Raw genomic sequence first — 18,601 nt, 5'->3', positions numbered from 1 at the left:
TGTGTGAGCTAGTAATGCAGTTCTTACAATCGGATCTTTGAAATGTTGCCTAAAACCTCTGCCATCCATCCAATGAAACAGAGAGTTAAAACGCATGCTGACACTAACTCTGGGAGAAAACAAGCCCTCGGTGTTATTAACCTGATGAGGTCATTATTTCTGGAATGAAGCCACTTTCAGTTACGGTATCTTCTATGCCGTTGTCCTATAACAAAGATGAAGCTATGTGGTTTGGTGCCATATACCAGGAACTTTGAGCAGTTCTCACTGTGCCGTACTCAACATTCATCACTTTATTGTAGTTTGTGACAACAATGTATGAAATAAAACAAATTACTGAGATTGCTCTTTATCATCAATAGAAAGTCTAATTGCGCCTTACAAGCTGTCCAAATATGTTAAGCAGTCTACTCAGAATTACACTGGGCAGAGATGTTTGATTAGCAGCTTTGGTTTCTGTATTGTAAATATGATGCATATGTATTATTAGCCAGTAGAATAGAATGTGTTGACTTGTCCACGCTAACAATATTTCAGGATGTGTTTCCACTCTCATAGAATATTGAACAGCACCTCTCAAACCTATGACCTCTACCACCTCGAAGGACAAGGGCAGCAGGCGCATGGGAACACCACCACCTGCAAGTTCCCCTCCAAGCCACACACCATCCTGACTTGGAAATATGTCGCAGTTCCTGGGTCAAAGCCCTGGAACTCCCTTCCTAACAGCACTATGGGAGTAACTTTACCACACAGACTGCAGGGGTTCAAGAAAGCGGCTCACCACTACCTTCTTAAAGGCAATTAGGGATGGGCAATAAATACTGGCTTTGCCTGTGACACCCATATTCCAAGAACAAATTTTAAAAAAATTGAACTGAACTACACAGCTTTCAAATCACTGAAACTCAAAGGGCAAATTGGAAGCTAGTTTTTTTTCCCCAGTATTACCCAATATATTTCCTTTACTCATGTCTCCATAACATGTTTGAGCAGGATCAAGCGTACCTGAAAATAAATCTACAACACAGAGCTACATGCATGTTATACAGCAAAACAAGCATGCTATAGATAGAACTAAGCGATTCCACAACCAATGGATCAGGTCAAAGCACTCCAGTCCTGCCACATCCAGTCGCGAATGATGGTGGACAATCAAAAAACAAAATGGGAGGAGGAGGCAACATAAACATCCCCATTCTCAATGCTGGACGAGCCCAGCACGTGAGTGCTAAAGACAAGGCTGAAGCATTTGCAACCACCTCCAGACAGAGTGAATGATCCTTCTTGGCTTCCTCCTGAGGTTCACACCATCACAGTCTTCAGCCAATTCAATTCACTCCATGTGACATCAAGAATCAGCTAAGTGCACTAGACACAGCAAAGTCTATGGGCCCTGAAAATATCCCAGCTGTCGGGCTGAAGACCTGTGCTCCAGAACTAGCTATGCCTCTAGCAAAGCTGTTCCAGTATAGCTACAACACTGGCATTTACCCGACAATGTGAAAAATTTCCCAGGTATGTTCGGACCACAAAAAGCAGGACAAATCCAACCCAGCCAATTACCGCCCGTCAGCCTACACCCAATCATCAGCAAAGTGATAGAAGGTGTCATAGACAGTGCTTTAAAGCAGCACTTACTCACAAATGACCTGCTTGCCAATGCTCAGGTTGGGTTCTGCCAGGACCACTCGGTTCCAGGCTTCATTACAGCTTTGGTCCAAACATGGACACAAGAGCTGAATTCCAGAGGTGAGGTGAGGTGATTGTCCTTAACACCAAGGCAGCATTTGACCAAGTGTAGCAGCAAGGAGTCCTAGTAAAACTGAAGTCAGTGCATCAGGGGAAAACTCTCCAGTGGCTGGAGTCATACCTAGTATAAAGGAAGATGGTTGTGGTTGTTGGAAGCCAATCATCTCAGTCCCAGGACATTGCTGTAGGAGTTCCTCAGGGCAGTGTCCTAAGTCCAACTATCTTCAGCTGCTTCATTAATGAACTTCCCTCCACAAAACGTCAGAAATGGGGATGTTCGCTGATGATTTCAATGTTCAGTTTCATTTGCACTTCCTCAGAAAATGAAACAGTCCATACCTGCTGCAGCAAGATCTGGACAACATCCAGGCTTGGGCTGATAAGTGGCAAATAATGTTTGCGCCACACGAGTGCCAGGCAATAACCATCTCCAACAAGAGAGTGCATAACCATCTTCCATTAAAAAGAAAGAAAGACTTGCATTTATATAGCGCCTTTCACAACCACCGGACATCTCAAAGCGCTTTACAGCCAATGAAGCACTTTTGGAGTGTAGCCACTGTTGTAATTTGGGATACGCGGCAGCCAATTTACACACAGCAAGCTCCCACAAAGAGCAACGTGATAATGACCAGATAATCTGTTTTAGTGATGTTGATTGAGGGATAAATATTGGCCAGGATACCAGGGTAACTCCCCTGCTCTTCTTCGAAATTGTGCCATGGGATTTTTTACGTCCACCTGAGAGAGCAGACGGGGCCTTGGTTTAACATCTCATCCGAAAGGCAGCACCTCCAACAGTGCAGCACTCCTCAGCATTGCACTGGAGTGTCAGCCTAGATTTATGTGCTCAAGTCCCTGGAGTGGGACTTGAACCCACAACCTTCTAGACTCACAGGCACGTGTGCTACCCACTGAGCCACAGCTGACACTACATTGACATACAATGGCATTACCATCGCCAAGTCCCCTACCGTCAACGTCCTAGCCATTGACCTGAAACATGGAAACCCTGCCACCTCCAAGTTCCCTTCCAAGTCATACACCATATATCGCTGTTCCTTCATCATCACTGGCTCAAATGCAGCCCTCCTGAGGGCCACTGCCACCCTACGATCACCCCCCGCCCCCCCCCAGGATATTTCTCCGGGCGGCTGCCAGCAAGGCAAGATTCAGGTGAACAGCCTGTGGAGGGCCGACAGGTGCCAGCAGCTCACCCAGATTATTCAGCTGAGGCCCGAGGCCCAAGTTCTGACTGGCCTTGCACCTCCTGTATTGGGCAAGCTTTGCAGCTGCATCGCCGCCATTGCAAACAAAACCAGGCGGCAACAAATTTCTAACCCAGGATATACTCACTTCAGGTGAGTAAGGACTAAGGTCCTCCAAAGCAAGAAACCCTTACCATGAGCCTCTGAAGGTGAACTCCTTGTTTCTCACACATATTGGTAAAGTGATTGAAGTTGGAGTCATCGAGCACTAGGTAGACTGGAACTCCTCTTGCTGCAGCCTCAAGCACATCCCTGAAGATGTCCACATCAGTGAACATGTCCATAACAATAGCAATGACCTGTTTGAAATTTAAAATAAAGAAAATTAGTTAGTCTTTGGCACTAGAACTGTCAATCATTATATCATTTTTCCAGCAATATATTTTAGAATACAAGAATGATTGAATTTAGCTAAGATGTGGTGTCATTATTACATTATTACATGTGATATAGGAAAATGTAAAAATACAGGGAAGCTGTTTGGGGTATGTTACTAGTATATTCACTAAGTTGTACATATAACACATACGGAGCCATTATGCAGAAACATTGGCCCTGATATTTACGGTGAGGCCTGGAGGGTGCGGGTGAGGCTGAAGACGCCTGAAGAACCCGGCAAGGCCGGGGACACGGAGGTCCTGCTGATCTTAGCAGCAGGACCTCATTAACATTTTGTAGGTCTGTCCCCCGGCCGGCAGCCGGCCAAATGGACAGCGTGGCCGATGGGCGGATGACGAGGACAGTCCCCGGCAATCAGAAGGGGGGAGAGGAGCGAGATCAGGTGGGGGTGGTCGGCAATCGGGGCTGGAGTGGGGAGTTCAGCAATTGGGGATAGGGGGAGGCTGGCAATCAGCGCAGGGGGAGGCCGAAGGCCTCCATGAGGAGCCTGGGGGGGAGCACTCCTGTTCCTCCTGACCCACAAGGAGTGCTGAAAGAGGCACTTACCTTGTGGTTCCAACAGCTCCCGGCTCCCTTTCACGGCCGAGTTTCCAGACCCTGGGAAAACTGGAGCGGCAGCGGTACATTTTAAATCGGGATTCCAATTGCGCTGTGGCAGTCTGATTTAAATATGCTAATTAAACATCCCGCCTCTCCACAGGACATTCAGACGCCCCCGATATACAGTTAAATGAGTGCTTCAATTTTACTATTAAACTAAAAGTCACCTGTACTCCAAAAGCAAACAGGCCTGAACTATAGAAAAATAATTAATGGCACCTGTGTATTCATAGAATCTTAGAAATTACAGCAGTAAAGGAGCCCATTCATTCCATTGAGCCTGTGCCAGTGCTAATTCTTCAGCTGGAGCTATTTATGCTAGGTCGATTTCCTGCCTTTTCCTCATATTTTTATCGTACTTTCTTTCCGAATACTAACCCTTTTGAGCCTTCACCCCCAGTATGTTTCCCCTTGCCCAGGCAACAGAAGTGCACTCTGCCTTTCCAGGCTGTAGTGTGATCGAATTTGGTGCTTTGTGCCACTAGTGTGGCAAAGGTCATACCCACAGTGGAGGCCCACCCCCGGGCAGGGCCTGGCTCTGAGAATTAATGATAGGAACACAGGTGCAGCTGCAGACCTGAGACGCCTGCTGCTGTTTGCTTGACAGTCTTACACGGGGCCTTCTGTCTGCTGCTGGAGAAGGCCTCAAGGCCCAAAGAAAAGGACATTGCAAACTTACCTTGTGGGTCCTCTTCACCCTGATGCCAGGCCGCCTTAGAACCTCTGATGCCAGCATCGTATACATCCTGAGAACTAGTTAAGCAAAAATTGTGTGGTACCTTCGCCCACCTTCTGAAGCAATTCCAGACTACAAACTGACAGTGTAAGTATTCAAATTCCAATTATAATATTAATATGGTGGTTCAGAATTCCAATTTTTTAACGACTTTAAAAAAAAAAAGATCCATTCCAAGGATGGTTCAGCGAGTTCATCCAGTGACTAGTTGAGCCATACAGGTCACAAGTTCAATCCTTGGTCTGTGCTGGATTTGCCATCTGCCCCGCCTGTGACAGAGACTGTAGGTCCCGCATTGGACTAATCAGTCACCTGCGAGCTCATTTTTAACGTGGAAGCAAGTCATCCTCGGTTCCGAGGGACTGCCTAAGAAGAAGAAGAAGGTCTCAGTCTAGGGAGTGTTAGCCTCAATGCTCCTGCATTGGAAAAATGGGCCACAATTCCTACTCCTGATCATGACCCCTGATGGATGTGTGGACATCAAGTGAGGGCAGGATTAGGTTTGGCTTTGATGTCTCTTGTGCCTGAAGAGCCTGCAGACACTCACCATCAAGGTTCACAGATGAAGACTGGGGCCGGAGCGAGGCACCGGAGGCTCCATGGCACTAATGGATCCTTTTCCCAGTTAAGACTTTCAGAAGGGGGTAGAAAATTGGTAGCAAAAAAAAAACTCCTTCAATTTTCCACCTTCCTAAAGGTAAAGCTGATGCTAAGGTAAAGTACCATGGGTGCTGAGTGACCTCTGACACCTTGCTCAGAAGCCCATGTGTGAATTCACGTGTGAATATTGACAGCCAGTTTACTGTGGTGGGGAGGGAGGGGGAAATCACAGCCAAGCCTGATTCTATCCTCACTTTCCAGCGGGAGTCTCTGGTTAACAAGCAGAATGGGAATTATGGTTGATTGGATCCATCCTCCCTAGTCCAGGGTCATTAAGTCTATTTGCAGTACACCTACTACCACCCAAGCCAAAATCAGCAAACTGGGCTTTGGACCTACAACCTGCTGGTCTTTTGGAAAGAGATGTACATCGACTTTTAGCAGCCAAGCCACTGAGGGAACCAACAAAAGACTCTAATTTGTACACTATTGAATGGAACTGCCTTTTAATGCCCCTGCACTCTCCAATATAATTAGCATTTAGCCTACAAAGAAGGCAGATTTCTTTTAAAAGATGTGGGTGATGGTATTCAGTTGCAATCTTATCTGAAGTGTGTTATTCAGCTGGTGGATCGAGGTAGGAGAGGAAGAAACGCGGGCCTAGTATAGCGATACAGGACAGGCACTATTGCATAAGATTGAAACTGGCCTCGATTACAATGAATTCCCTGCGTACAAAGTTGGAGTGTGAGAACAATTCATTCACCAACACAAAGAGCACAATTATATTTTAAATCTGGGCTCCTTTTAGCCCTGATCAGCACACCGCTTTTTAAACAGGGGAGTAGGTGGAGATGTCAACCACTGTTGGCCTGGCCTCCATTAAGGTAATATTTAAATACCGACTATAAGGTGCTGTCGCTTATATGGACGTCCAGAGAAAAGAGAGACAGTGGGTAATACCATCAAAGAGATCAGGTGGTGCTGATACTGCACCGCTTGAAATCCCCTCTTGTGGTATTTGTGACAAAAAGGCACCAAGTGTTGACGTATTTTAACTTAAATCTTGATAAGGAAATAAATAATAATCATGAAAAGAATCAGCATTCAGTAATGCGATAGCAAAATACTGCAGATGCTGGAAATCCGAAATAACAACAGAAAATGCTGGAAAAACTCAGCAGGCCAGGCAACTTCCGTGGAGAGAGAAATAGAGTCAACAGGGTCGATTTTCATTAAGCTGTCAGGAAGGAGGCGGGACTACAACTTTCGGGTTTTAGTCCCACCTACATCGACATCCGGCCAATCCACGCGATTTTCCCTTGATTGACCTTGTTGAGCCTGCCCAGCGGGCTCAGCAGGCCAATTAAGGGTCACCTGGCAACAGGTGACATCACAGACTGAAATTTCATCTGTCAAGAGGTCTTGACAGATGAAATATCAGCGTTTCACAGTTGTTTGAAGCTGTCAAACACTGACAGTCTGACTTCTAACCTGAGTCCTTCTACACAGACTCAGTTAGAACTGTCACCGGCAATGAAAGTTGAAGGCTGTCACTTTTGACAGCTCGCAGCCATTTTGTTTTCAGTGCCGGCTGAGTGATGGACTCCCGAAACCTAGAGGAAGAAAGGCTGTTAAGGTAAGTACAGGTAATTTAAACTTCATTACACACACCAAACACACTTACCTTTGCACTCATGCACCCATCACTCACCTGAACACCAACATCGCGACCCCTCCAAGTCCTTCAACCTGACGACCCGCCTGCACTAACCTGGCGTGGTTTGGAGCCGTCAGGAATCCCACATGACACCCCTCAAAATAAGGATTAGGCTAAAAACTGCCTGTTAACTACCTGTTAACAGGCAGTTAATTTGCACTAATCCCTTCCCGCATCGCGTCGGCGGGTCCCAGTGCGGGGCGGGTACCCGCCTCCTTTGAAACTTACGTGGAGGTGGGTTTTGGACGGGATGGTGTCGGGACCCCCGAATTTGGGACTTTAGCCCCCCGCACGCCTAAAAGCCCGCTTCACGGTGTAGAGTCTGTGGGTTGTACAGTTAATAACGACACAGACTTCAGGAGTAACAAACAAACAGGTCTTTACTATTCAGAGGTCAGGGCGAATCTGCCCCAGTTATCCTGCCACAACACTTATATACTGGTGTGGTCACTGTCGGTATTACAGTATACAGAAGCCAAACAAATAGTGCCACACCTAAAGTAGTTCTCTTAAAGGTGAACGGTTACATTCAATAGTTCCCTTAAAGGTAGACGGGTACATACACTACAATCCTCCCTTTTTAGCTTATTACTTACAGAGTCCCCGTTAAACATACATATCTTCAACTTCATATAAAACAATTTACAGATATAATCTCGGTGGGAACAGTTCATAGATTCAGTCTCTGATCTTGACTCGTTCCAAACAGCATCTCTTTGGTGTAGCCGGTTCACATGGCTAGCGTGACTCCTCCATAGCCTTTTTCTTGATGTAACAGCTTGAACTTTCGTCCTGTTGAACCAGCAGTGCGGACTTTTACAATCAACTGGCTGTCTTGATAATTTCCGGTTTTTCAACTAATTTAGCTCCTTTCGTAGTGTCCCGCCTGAGATGGTAGAAGTGATAATATTTTAGACGGTTATTATCTTCTGCTTCTTCTTTTTCTTTTCTGCCTTTTCGAAACTCTCGGAGCTCCTTTCTCGGCTGCCAGCTGTAGCGCCACCAACTCTCTATGTTCCTTAGACCTTAAGTGCTTCATCCGGATTTCAGCACTTTGGGAGTTTTCATCACAAACTGAGCAGACCAGATCCTCGTAATATTCAGTGTCACTCAGCAGGTCATGGTAATATTCGGGGTCATCCTGAGTTAGGCCAGTGAGAGGCCCTTCTACTTCCTTCTTATCCATCTGGACGTTAGCCGACGGTGGTTCCTTCCCTAACCATCTTTCTTGAAAAGACTTCTTCAAACATTCATATTCATCCCGCTCTTCCTGGGTTGTCTGCCATTCCTTCACTACTGACCTCATTTGTGAGTTCAATACCTTCCCTTCCATCGGGGATTGCGTTATCAGGCTATTTAATCCTTCTACTGAAGCAGCTGTTTCAACATTCTTCTGTTCACATTGACGTGATTCAACGAACTCTTCATAGAGTAAACTGTAATACAAAATCTGTGTTGCCACCTCAGTTATTTCCGTAACTTTTGGGAGCTCCGAATTCCTTCCCTTTGAAGATTGAAGCTCGTGTTCCCATTGTGGAGTCTTGTCTCTCAGCATGTGAAGGAGTTGGCTGACCGTTAACTCTTCCACGGGGACTCTGTGGATCAGAGTCTTCTCCATTTCATCCACCTTTCCCTCCAATGCTTTCACCTTCCTTTCCTCTTGTACTTTGGTTTCAAGCGCTCGAAGAAGTTGCGCCTTGATGCTCCCTAGCTCATGTTCAGGGCCCATTCTTACAGTCTCTGTGTTTCTTACAGTTTCCTTTCCTTCCACTGAAAGGATTCCCAGTTGAATTTGTTCTTCAAGTCGTTGAACCTCGGTCATTGCCGCCTCACATTTGACTTGGGTTTCCTTCAATATTTTTATGAGTTCTTGGACATCTTGTCTTTCATGTTCTGCCATGTCTTTCACCTCTAAATTCTCATCTATGGATGGAACTTCTACCGATGAGTCTGTCTTGGCCTTGAGCTCATCAAGAATTTCCTGCAGCCTTTGGACTTCTTGCTCATGTTCAACCTTTAGTTGTTCATATGCTTCTACTGAAACTAGCTTTTCGGAGGTTGCCGAGTTAATCCCCTCCAGAATTGTAGCCTGGGCCTGTTCATACTGTTCTTTCAACTTCTCACACTCTGCTTGTAAGGAGTCGTAGAGAAGAACTGGAATAAAATCCTGGCTTCCTGAAGATTCCTCTTCATTTGCTTCTTTCGCAATTTCCTGTTGGAGTTCAGCCAAGGCTGCTATGCTATCTGCCTCTTGAAGTCTCACTGCCATCAAATCTTCTTTATTCTTGCAGTCTATCTCAGCCATTTTCCGTTTACTTTCATTTAACTGAGTGAGTAGACCCTTATTCTGGGCTGAGAGATATTGCACCTTCTCATGTAGACCATAGCACTCCTTCTCTGCTCGACATAGCTGGTTACTGCTGATTTGGTTCTGTGTTTCAAGTTCCAACATCCTTTGCTTAGCTTCTTTCAGTTTCGCCCCTATAACCTCCTCTTGCAACATGGCCACATTATTCACATCAGGTAAAGAAGCGTTTCTCTTTTCCATGTCCAAGATTTTTTTCTGCATCTCTTTAAGTGCACACTGCGATTCAGCTTCTCTTAACCTTGCCTGCACTAGCTCCGTCTCCAATTGCAGAACAAAATCCTCAGTGTAGCGTGGTTTGCCTTTATGCTGTATCTCTAGATCATGCAAATATTCTAACTCCTGAACATCATAAGGGAGATGTGATCGGTAATTGGTCACGATGGCTCTATGGTCGCTCTCTGCTTGAGCCAGCAGGTTCTGTTGTCTTTCCAGACTCTCCCATTCGGTGTCATAGAACTTTTTCATTGTTTTCATCTCTTGTACGAGACGGTAACTTAATTGTTCTAATTGTTGTCGTACTTTGAAATAACGTTGAGTTCGAGCCCGGTGTTCCTCCGTAATGCATATGTCTGTAACTTGAACAGACTCAGAATTCTCTGTCTTTATGCACGCCATCGTTTTTCCAACCTTAGTCAGTGAGTTCATGTTAACCTTGTTTTTCATACGTGGGCTGGACTTATCGTCTTCCGGCTCAGAGTCTGAGCTGCTTGTCTGCACCGAGTCCTCACTCGTCATTGCTTGTAGGTAGTGCCATTCCGTGTCTATTTTCTTGATCCACTCCCGTCCTAGAAGTGGTGGTCCTCCCTCAGGTAGTACGTACAAGTTCATTCTTGGGTGTACTTTACCCCTATCTCTCACCTTGACTCTTATTTTTCCCATGGGGTATACTTTATGCCCCGTGTATGTCTGCAATACGAACTTGGTATCTCTTAAGGGTATGTGTGGGAATAGCCGGTGGTAATCCCTTCGATTTATGACTGATACAGCTGATCCAGTGTCCAACTCCATTTTCACTTGGACTCCAGCTATTTTTAGCATGACCCAGATAGTTTGTAGGTCAGCTTCCTTACTCACATGGTGGATACTCAGACGACCCAGCTCCTGGCCGTTTGGATCTGAGTCTGGATTCTGTTCGTCTGAACTCTTCTCAGCCCCCTTGTATACCTTGTTGTACTTTTCTTGTGATGGCTTCCTTTGGTTGTTGGTCTTCCCTGACCGGCATACCTTAGCGATGTGACCCAGTTTGCCACATTTCCTACATTCTTGGTTCTTAAACCAGCATTGATTCTGGTCGTGTGTTGTCTTCCCACAACGATAGCATTTTGTTGTACTCGAGGTAATTTGGTCCACCCCGAGTGCCGCCGCCTTTAGTTGCATTTCCGCCGTTCCTTTCACTGCGGCTTCGTGTGATGCGGCTATAAGGACAGCCCTGTCAAGTGTAAGGTCGTTCTCTTCGAGTAGGCGCTTTTGCGTCCCTTCCTTGGACAATCCGCCTACGAACTTGTCTCGCAGTGCCTCTGTCAGATTCCCTCCGAACTGGCAGTATTTCGCTAGCCTACGCAGTTCGACCAAGTATTCTGCGTTGCTTTCGTCTTTCCGTTGCGTTCTTGCATAGAATTTGAATCGTTCAGCCAACATCAACGGTGTGGGGTTCAAGTGGTCCTTCAGAACAGCCACAATCTCTTCGAAAGACTGATCCGCCGGTTTAGCTGGTGCTAGTAAATCCTTCAAGAGCCCGTATGTCTTTGCGCCCATCGAGTTTAACAATGTTATCGCCTTGTCGTCTTCCTCTATTTTGTTGGCTTCACAATAGATCTCGATGCGTTCCACGTACGTGGCCCAGTCTTCTATCTCAGAATTAAAATCGTTAATATTCCCTCGCTTAGGCATCTTCCTTTCCTTGGAGCAGCACAGTATTTCTTTAAGTATTATTTATTATCTGTTTATTTCTAAAATGGCGGTTTTCCCGCGAAAATGGCAGTTTCCCGCTCTTCCCTTCTCTCTCTCTCTCTCTCTCTCTCTCTGCCCACTTCAATGGCAGTTAAGATGGCGGTTTTTCCCGTGAAAATGGCGGTTTCCCGCTCTTCCTTTCTCTCCCCGCCCACTTCAATGGCGGTTTCCCGCCTCTGTCGTCTTCTCCGCCTAATGGCGGCTTTCCGCGTTTCTTCCTGGTGGAAGGGGTACGCTTTCCCCACAGCGGACAGGTTCAGCCACTGGGCTGGCTCTCGCACAGCTCCCCTTACTCGGCTCTGTCTTTTCCTCCTGCCCGCACGGCTCTACCGGCGCTGGGTACACCCCGTTAACGGAGGACAGTTCAGCCGCTGGACTGGCTCTCGCGCAGTCTCGCTCCCCTTGTTCGGCTGTGTCTCTCTCCCACTCCCGCACGTTCGGTTCTACCGGCTCTGGGTACCCCGTTGGTGGAGAACAGTTCAGCCGCTGGGCTGGCTCTCGCGCAGCCTCCTTTGCTCGGCTCTGCCTCTCCCACACGCTCGGTTTCAGCGCTCCGCGGCTTCGTCGCCGCCCGGATCTTTCCCGCCGATCGCGGTCCGGCTGTCACCCGACGCCGTTGGACCCGACTTCTGACCGGCTCAGCTCCCCCTCGACCGAGGTCGAGTGCTCTGCCCTTATCCTCCGGATACTTCTACACCTTCCCCTACTCACAGTCTCTTCGGCCGCCTTGTTCCCTGCTGATCGGCTCACTCCGTACCGTGGTAGAAGGGTAGTCAGTGCCTGTTGTAGACGGAAGCTTTTGTTGCTAAAGTCTTCCACCTTTCTCCTGCTGCAGCCTCGTGTTTTCTCCCAGCAGAACGACGAGGGCGGTTGCCTCTCTTCGACGCTCTTCTTGCTTTGGTAGTCTTGCCGCAGGGTACGATCGGACTCGTCGCCACTGTAAAGTCTGTGGGTTGTACAGTTAATAACGACACAGACTTCAGGAGTAACAAACAAACAGGTCTTTACTATTCAGAGGTCAGGGCGAATCTGCCCCAGTTATCCTGCCACAACACTTATATACTGGTGTGGTCACTGTCGGTATTACAGTATACAGAAGCCAAACAAATAGTGCCACACCTAAAGTAGTTCTCTTAAAGGTGAACGGTTACATTCAATAGTTCCCTTAAAGGTGGACGGGTACATACACTACACACGGCACACTGAAAATCGACCCCAACATTTCAGGTCAGGCCTTGACAAAGGGTTTCAACCTGAAACGTTGACTCTATTTCTCTCTCCACGGATGTTGCCTGGCCTGCTGAGTTTTTCCAGCATTTTCTGTTGTTATTCTGCATTCAGTAATGTCTTTTTAAAACCAGGTTGCTTCTGACCTCTGCTGCACTATGCGGCAACATTGCTTTTTACTCTTAATCACCATTAGTAAAATACTTTTCCACCTGCCAGTAAGAGGAACCACAGGATATCGATTTATTGTCGTCCCTGTGAGCAGCTACTGTCGAGGTTCATGAAAGTAAGAGGGGAATAGGATCTGTGCTGGCAGCATTGCTGAGTGCTCTGACCAGCTGAAAGACTGCCAGCCTTACTTCTGTCAGCCCCCAAATACACTGCCTTCTGCCTTGACAAAAATGGCTACAATCTGGGCTCTGTCTTCACTGACACAGGCCGCCAGCTATTTAGAGTGGCTAGTTTTTAAACAAAATCATTAGTGGACCTCCCATTGTCATTGCTCATGGGAAGTCAGAAGATATCATCTAGGCGCCATACGTAAAAGGTGCTATATAAATGCAAGCTGGTGTTGTTGTCTATCCCTTAATTGTCGCTGTCATGTCCGTGTTGCAGCTTCTTTGCCTGCCTCTGTTGTGTGTGTCTCTCTGTCTTTCTCTTCCTTGCTGCTTATTTGTCTTTGTTCCTTTCTGCTTGCTTTTGGGTACGGAGGTGATGGGTGATGAGGTGTTGTGTGAAAGGAAGATGGCGAGGTGTCACAGGCTGCTATTTTTGGTGGCGGGGGTGCTAGGCAGGGGAAGGACTGATGTCAGCAGGTTGTGGTGAGGGGTATCGGGTGTGGTGAAGGGCCTGGCACTAGATGCAGGTTGCTTTTCAGTGGTTGGCTATAGGGTTGGTGTGGGTATGAATTCTAACAAGGTACAGGGTGGCTGAGGAAAGAAGTGTGAAGGAAATGGAGTTGCAGCCCCTTTCTTGAAGGCTGCTGTCACATTGTCTATTCGCACACCTTGATATCCTGTTTCTTCCTGTGCAGACCCCGCTCTGATCCTCACAAGAGGCGTGACAATTATCAGCAGAGGAGGTTGAGCTGTTTGCTACATTAAGCACTCACTCCTAGCTCTCCATTAGGAGAAGAACATTTAAGGTATAAATAGGGTACATGTATTCAAACTAAGATCAAAACCAACAATCCTTACAGCTGTGCCGCATAACTAACAGTGCAAATTTAACTCTCCCCAATCGGCAGGAAAGCTGCAGAGAAGCCGTTAAAATGGAGCGGCTACATTTCGTTCCATTGAAGTCAGTGGAGATTAAAATCTGGAAAGAGCTAAAAATGAGCTGCCAACTTGCTATCACCTGTTTTACACTATCACACAAAGCCAAGATCTACCCCATTGTTTGGTGGCAGATGCGGTGCCTGCAGGAATCCAACAGGAATAACAACAGAAAATGCTGGAAAAACTCAGCAGGCCAGGCAACATCTGTGGAGAGAAAATAGAGTCAACGTTTCGGGTGAAAACCCCTTTGTCAAGACTAAAGAAGCACAGGAAATGAAATGGATTAAGAGGCCAGGCTGGGAGAGAACAAAAGAGAAGAAGAGACATTAAGAGGTATTCAAAACGAGACGAGATGGTGATAGGACTTGTGGAGACAAAAGACGGCTCTAGATTAGGTGTGAAATGCACTGGCTGGAATCCAACAGGAACCTCATTAATAAATGCAAATCAGGAGGTCTCATGACGGACTAGGGACAGGGTCACTGGCAAGGCTTGGAAGCTAAGCAGAGCCAGGCCTGGTTAGTACCTGGAGGGAAGATCTAGGTGCAGAAGGTCACGGAAGGAGCCCTGAGAAGGGGCAGTTGGTAAGAAGGTCACAGAAGGAGCCCCGCGAGGGGCGGCTGGTGAGCAGGCCCAGGCGTTGGACTGAAGATTGTCGGAATGGTGGAAATGGAATGGCGGCACGCACAGACGCAGCGGCTTTGCTTCTCCCAGGACGGTGCTATTTATGTTTAATGTTATTTGTACTGGACTCATGGGAGCTTGCAAGATCACATTTCGTTGTTCATGTACTTGTGCATTGTACAATGACAATAAAGTTGAATTATTATTATTATGGGACCCTGATGGAATTTTAACCTGGTCCTGAGTGGGGTGCCCACACCGGCCACCCTGTCAGGTGACCGTGTCGGGAAGCCAGCAGATCCCACTGAGGTAAGTTTAAAAAAAACCTTCCTTAGTGGGGCCTGGAGGAGCAGGAGTGTTTCTCCAGGCCCCACGAGGAAAGTTCAGGCCTCAGCTTTCTTCATTTCCAAACAGCAAGACCCTCGCAACAATCCCCCTCCCTCTCGCACCACCTCCCCACCCCTCCCCTTGTCCTGCAGTTAGCTTGCTGCCAGCAGCCTTTTCTCGGTGCCAGCAGGCAGCCTGAGTTTCGTCTCCCCCCAGCTGGACAGCTGCCACTTGCCACCGGAAACGGCTGAGTGGCCAACATTCAACTGAGGTCCAGCGGTTAAAACCTGCTAGGACTCCGACAAAGACTCCAGTGCGGGATTGCCATCCAGTCCCAGCAGCTTCCTGCTGGGAGTTAACATCAGCCCTTAAATGTTTCACACATGGAATTTTTTGTCACGATTGCAAAAGACATAAATCTCTACAATTGTGCAGTTATGTTTCTGTTTCTCTTAAAAAAAAACTCTGAGCTTGACATGTTTTCCGCCAAAGCCCGTTCCTAACCTTAGCAGTAACCTTGTCACAGCAGTCATTTCATAGAATCATAGGAATTTACGGCACAGAAGCAGGCCATTCGGCCCATCGTGCCTGTGCAGTTCTTGCCTCCAAAGGACCATATACCTTAATTTCAGTGTAACATTTATTTAACTATTAAATTATTTTGGTACCTGCCGTCCATTCTTTATTAGTTTCCTTACTATCTCCTTGATCGTAGGTGAGTCATCTCGAGGCGGATGAAAACATAGATCAATTTTGCTTTGTGTCTCTAAGCCTTTTATAACATAAGGCCATCCCAAGTCTAAATCTGGAGCATCTGTATCAGATTGAACAGGCCAGTAGGTGCCAGAGGATGAGCCATCTCTATCGTTCTCGAGAGTATAGGCTGCGATTGATGGAGAGATTTTTCTAACGTTGTCCTTGATGAAATAAAGCTCTTCCTCAGCCAGGAACTCACACAGTCCTTCCTTTGCTAGAAATTCCTTATAGGCAAGAATTCCTTCATCTGCTAATGTATCAATAGCTAAACGGTACCATTCCTTATAGTGAGGCTCAACATAATCCTCAGATCTGTATTCATCACCCAGGGAAGAGATGCGGGTAGATAAGTTCATATTGGCAGAATGTAATACTAAATGCTATCCAGGGTTGAATTTCTGTACCTACTGGAGGAAGAAAAAGCAGTATTATAATTCTGAACAGCAAGGGAATATACACCAGAAGTATATACAGTGGAAACCCCTTATCATGAAAACTCTTATAAAATCCTTTATAAGAATGAGTTTTTCTCCTCTTGTTTTACCAGAGATAAATGATCATGGTGAAATGACAGCTATTAAGGACCAACTGGCACAATCCTTTCACACCCAGTATAACAAACTTGGCTGCTCTCAGATCTTAAAGATTCAGGGACTACTTGTTAAAGCATGTTTGAAGTTTCAGTACCTGTTTGAAACATACTTGGCATTTCAGTCAGAGGAGTGTATGTTTAATATTCGTCAGTCAATGAGTGTACCAGCTAATAGCTTCATACAGATCATTGGGATACAGATGGCCATCGCAGCGCTGGGTAGGTGGGCTGGGGAACAGCAAAGTGCTGTCAAACGACAAAAAAGTAAAGTAATCCTGATTTAGCAAAAACTGCATATAAAGTAATACTGTCTGTGGCTCCAGTGACCTTGCTATAAGCTGGTTACACTGTACAAAGATCTCTCATTATACTAAAACAATCGTTAACCAAACGACCTATTTTGAACAATTATCTGTAATAATACGATACTGTTTAAACAGAGCAGATGTACTGCGACACAAGAAATGTCTTGTTCCACACCCACGCTTCCAGCCGCACAGAAACTGGAGTTGAGTTTGATCAGACTGCTGTCCTGCCTGCATTATCCTGGCTATCTGTTTGCACCAATGCACCTATTAGTACAAGTTAAAATATCATTTCAGAGCCTTTCACCATTTTGCAAATGAAATAGATGAGATTTGGTTTGGATTTGATCAAAGCAAAGTTAGCTGTCATTTAATCACAGCAATATTCAGAAATAAGTCGGTGGCAAGTGCCAGTCTGAGAGCAGCTACATGACCAGAACTAGCAGGTGAAAGGTTTAAAAGAACAAGTTAGTTGAAATATCTACTTACTTTGTGCGGGAGGCTTGGGAGCACAGCCCTAATGATAGTTTGGTTACAGTTTACTTAATTCTCTCTTCAGGATGTTGAAACAACCAGTCCAACCTTGCTGTGTAAGTGTGCTCAGTGGCGGGCTGCAAGCTGAAAGATTTAGCAGCTACGTAAGCAGGGAACGGCACTGGAGTACAGGGCGTGGAAACCAGTTCCAACATGCAACCGTATGTCAATGTGCCTGTGTGTGTCAACCAGTACCTAATGCTGGGCCAAATATTACGCAAAACCTGCTCCATTCTGTGAACCACCCTTCTTTTTCATTGAAGCCAAGGGCTATGAAGGTATTTTCCGAAATGATCAGGTAAGAATGGGAATCGATACTTGAAGCCAAACAGTTCATGAGATAAAGCTTTATACCAAGTTATATCAAGTAATATTTGCCCAGTTTTACTTCCCACGCAATTAGTGAATCATTGGTGGGACTGTATAGTTGGAGCGCCTGAAATCTGATACCTGCCTTCTGTGTATCAGAGTGCTGCAATACACAAGAGCAATTTACTAGATTTAGACCAGTTTCTGTTCAGCAGGTGCTATATATTCACCATCCCCCAGTCCCACAAGCACTGGTTCAGGTGTGTTTTGCAAGATATCATTTCCTCTGCTCTAGTGTGGAAACCATTGCTTCTGTCAAAATTTGGACACTTTTCCTCCACTGCCAGAATGAATTGCCTTTTTTTATCAAATACTATTCTGAGTTCTGCTGGCGAGTCCCACTGACACACTAACCCGTCTTTCACTTCCAGAGATTTGGATTTTACCTGGGTTGCCTGAGCTGGAGTTTTTAACTTGTAATATTTCTGTAACACTGGATTCAGCTCATCAGGAGTTACTTCCCCAGGTCACATGCAACATTTTTTCTGTTCACCAGGACACCAGCCTGTATCTCGCCCCAACAGTAGTGATTTAGGAGTTTTAATTGGTAAATAAGGTACAGTTGTTATTTACAATCGCAAGCATTTTGTGCCATTGTGAGAAGATGGTTTCCTTATCACATCTGAGGGGGGACGGTGTCATTTCATTCCATTGGCCTCCTGCTCCCATATCAAACTGTAGGCATCTACTCAAGATAGTTCTCCTCCCCGCTTGATTTTACTTTCCAATGGAAAATAAAATTGGGTGGGATATAAAAGGGGCAGCTGATCCGATCCCATCAGTTTCCCGTTGGGTGGGTTAGGCCCATAGAGTGAGCTGTTCTAGCAGGCACCAATTACCTACATCTTAAAAGTCTGAACCAGCTCAACTTTGACTACCTGGCCTACATTTAGAGAGATAGAAAAGTGGCAGCTTTATTATTTTTCGTAACCAAGGAGTGTAGGAAACTTGAGAGAAAGGTATACTGTTCATTCATATACTTTATGTAAAACAAAGCAATTGTTGGTTAGAAGTTGCGCCTTGTCTCAACAGACAGATCAATCACCCCTGCTCCTCTTCGAAATTATGCCATGGGACCTTTTGCACCCACCTGAGAGGGCAGAAAGGGCTTTGGTTTAATGTCTCAACTGAAAGACATATGCAGATTACACGAAAATGTATACTCTATAAAAATAATATAAAATATATACAATAACT

At 46.0% G+C, this 18,601-nt stretch overlaps 1 protein-coding gene across 1 annotated transcript in view; it reads right to left on the bottom strand.

The window, feature by feature from the left end:
• Positions 1–17,134, bottom strand: part of sack1b (scaffolding CK1 anchoring protein B) — a 66,931-nt gene extending 49,797 nt beyond the window's left edge. Inside the window, exons 1-3 of the mRNA XM_085996515.1 lie at positions 16,991–17,134; positions 15,517–16,011; positions 3,155–3,319 (exon numbers count right to left, since the gene is read on the bottom strand). Of these exons, the coding sequence (XP_085852641.1) occupies positions 3,155–3,319; positions 15,517–15,960 (609 nt within the window). The 5' untranslated portion in view covers positions 15,961–16,011; positions 16,991–17,134. The remainder of the gene's footprint in view (positions 1–3,154; positions 3,320–15,516; positions 16,012–16,990) is intronic.
• Positions 17,135–18,601: the final 1,467 nt, after the last annotated feature.

The sequence above is a fragment of the Somniosus microcephalus genome, chromosome 9, assembly GCF_052327205.1.
Source record: "Somniosus microcephalus isolate GS21.2 chromosome 9, FLI_Smic_1.0, whole genome shotgun sequence".
NCBI classification, from domain to species: domain Eukaryota; kingdom Metazoa; phylum Chordata; class Chondrichthyes; order Squaliformes; family Somniosidae; genus Somniosus; species Somniosus microcephalus.
The sequence above is the reverse complement of the archived record's forward strand: the minus strand, read 5'-3'. Positions and strand labels throughout refer to the sequence as shown.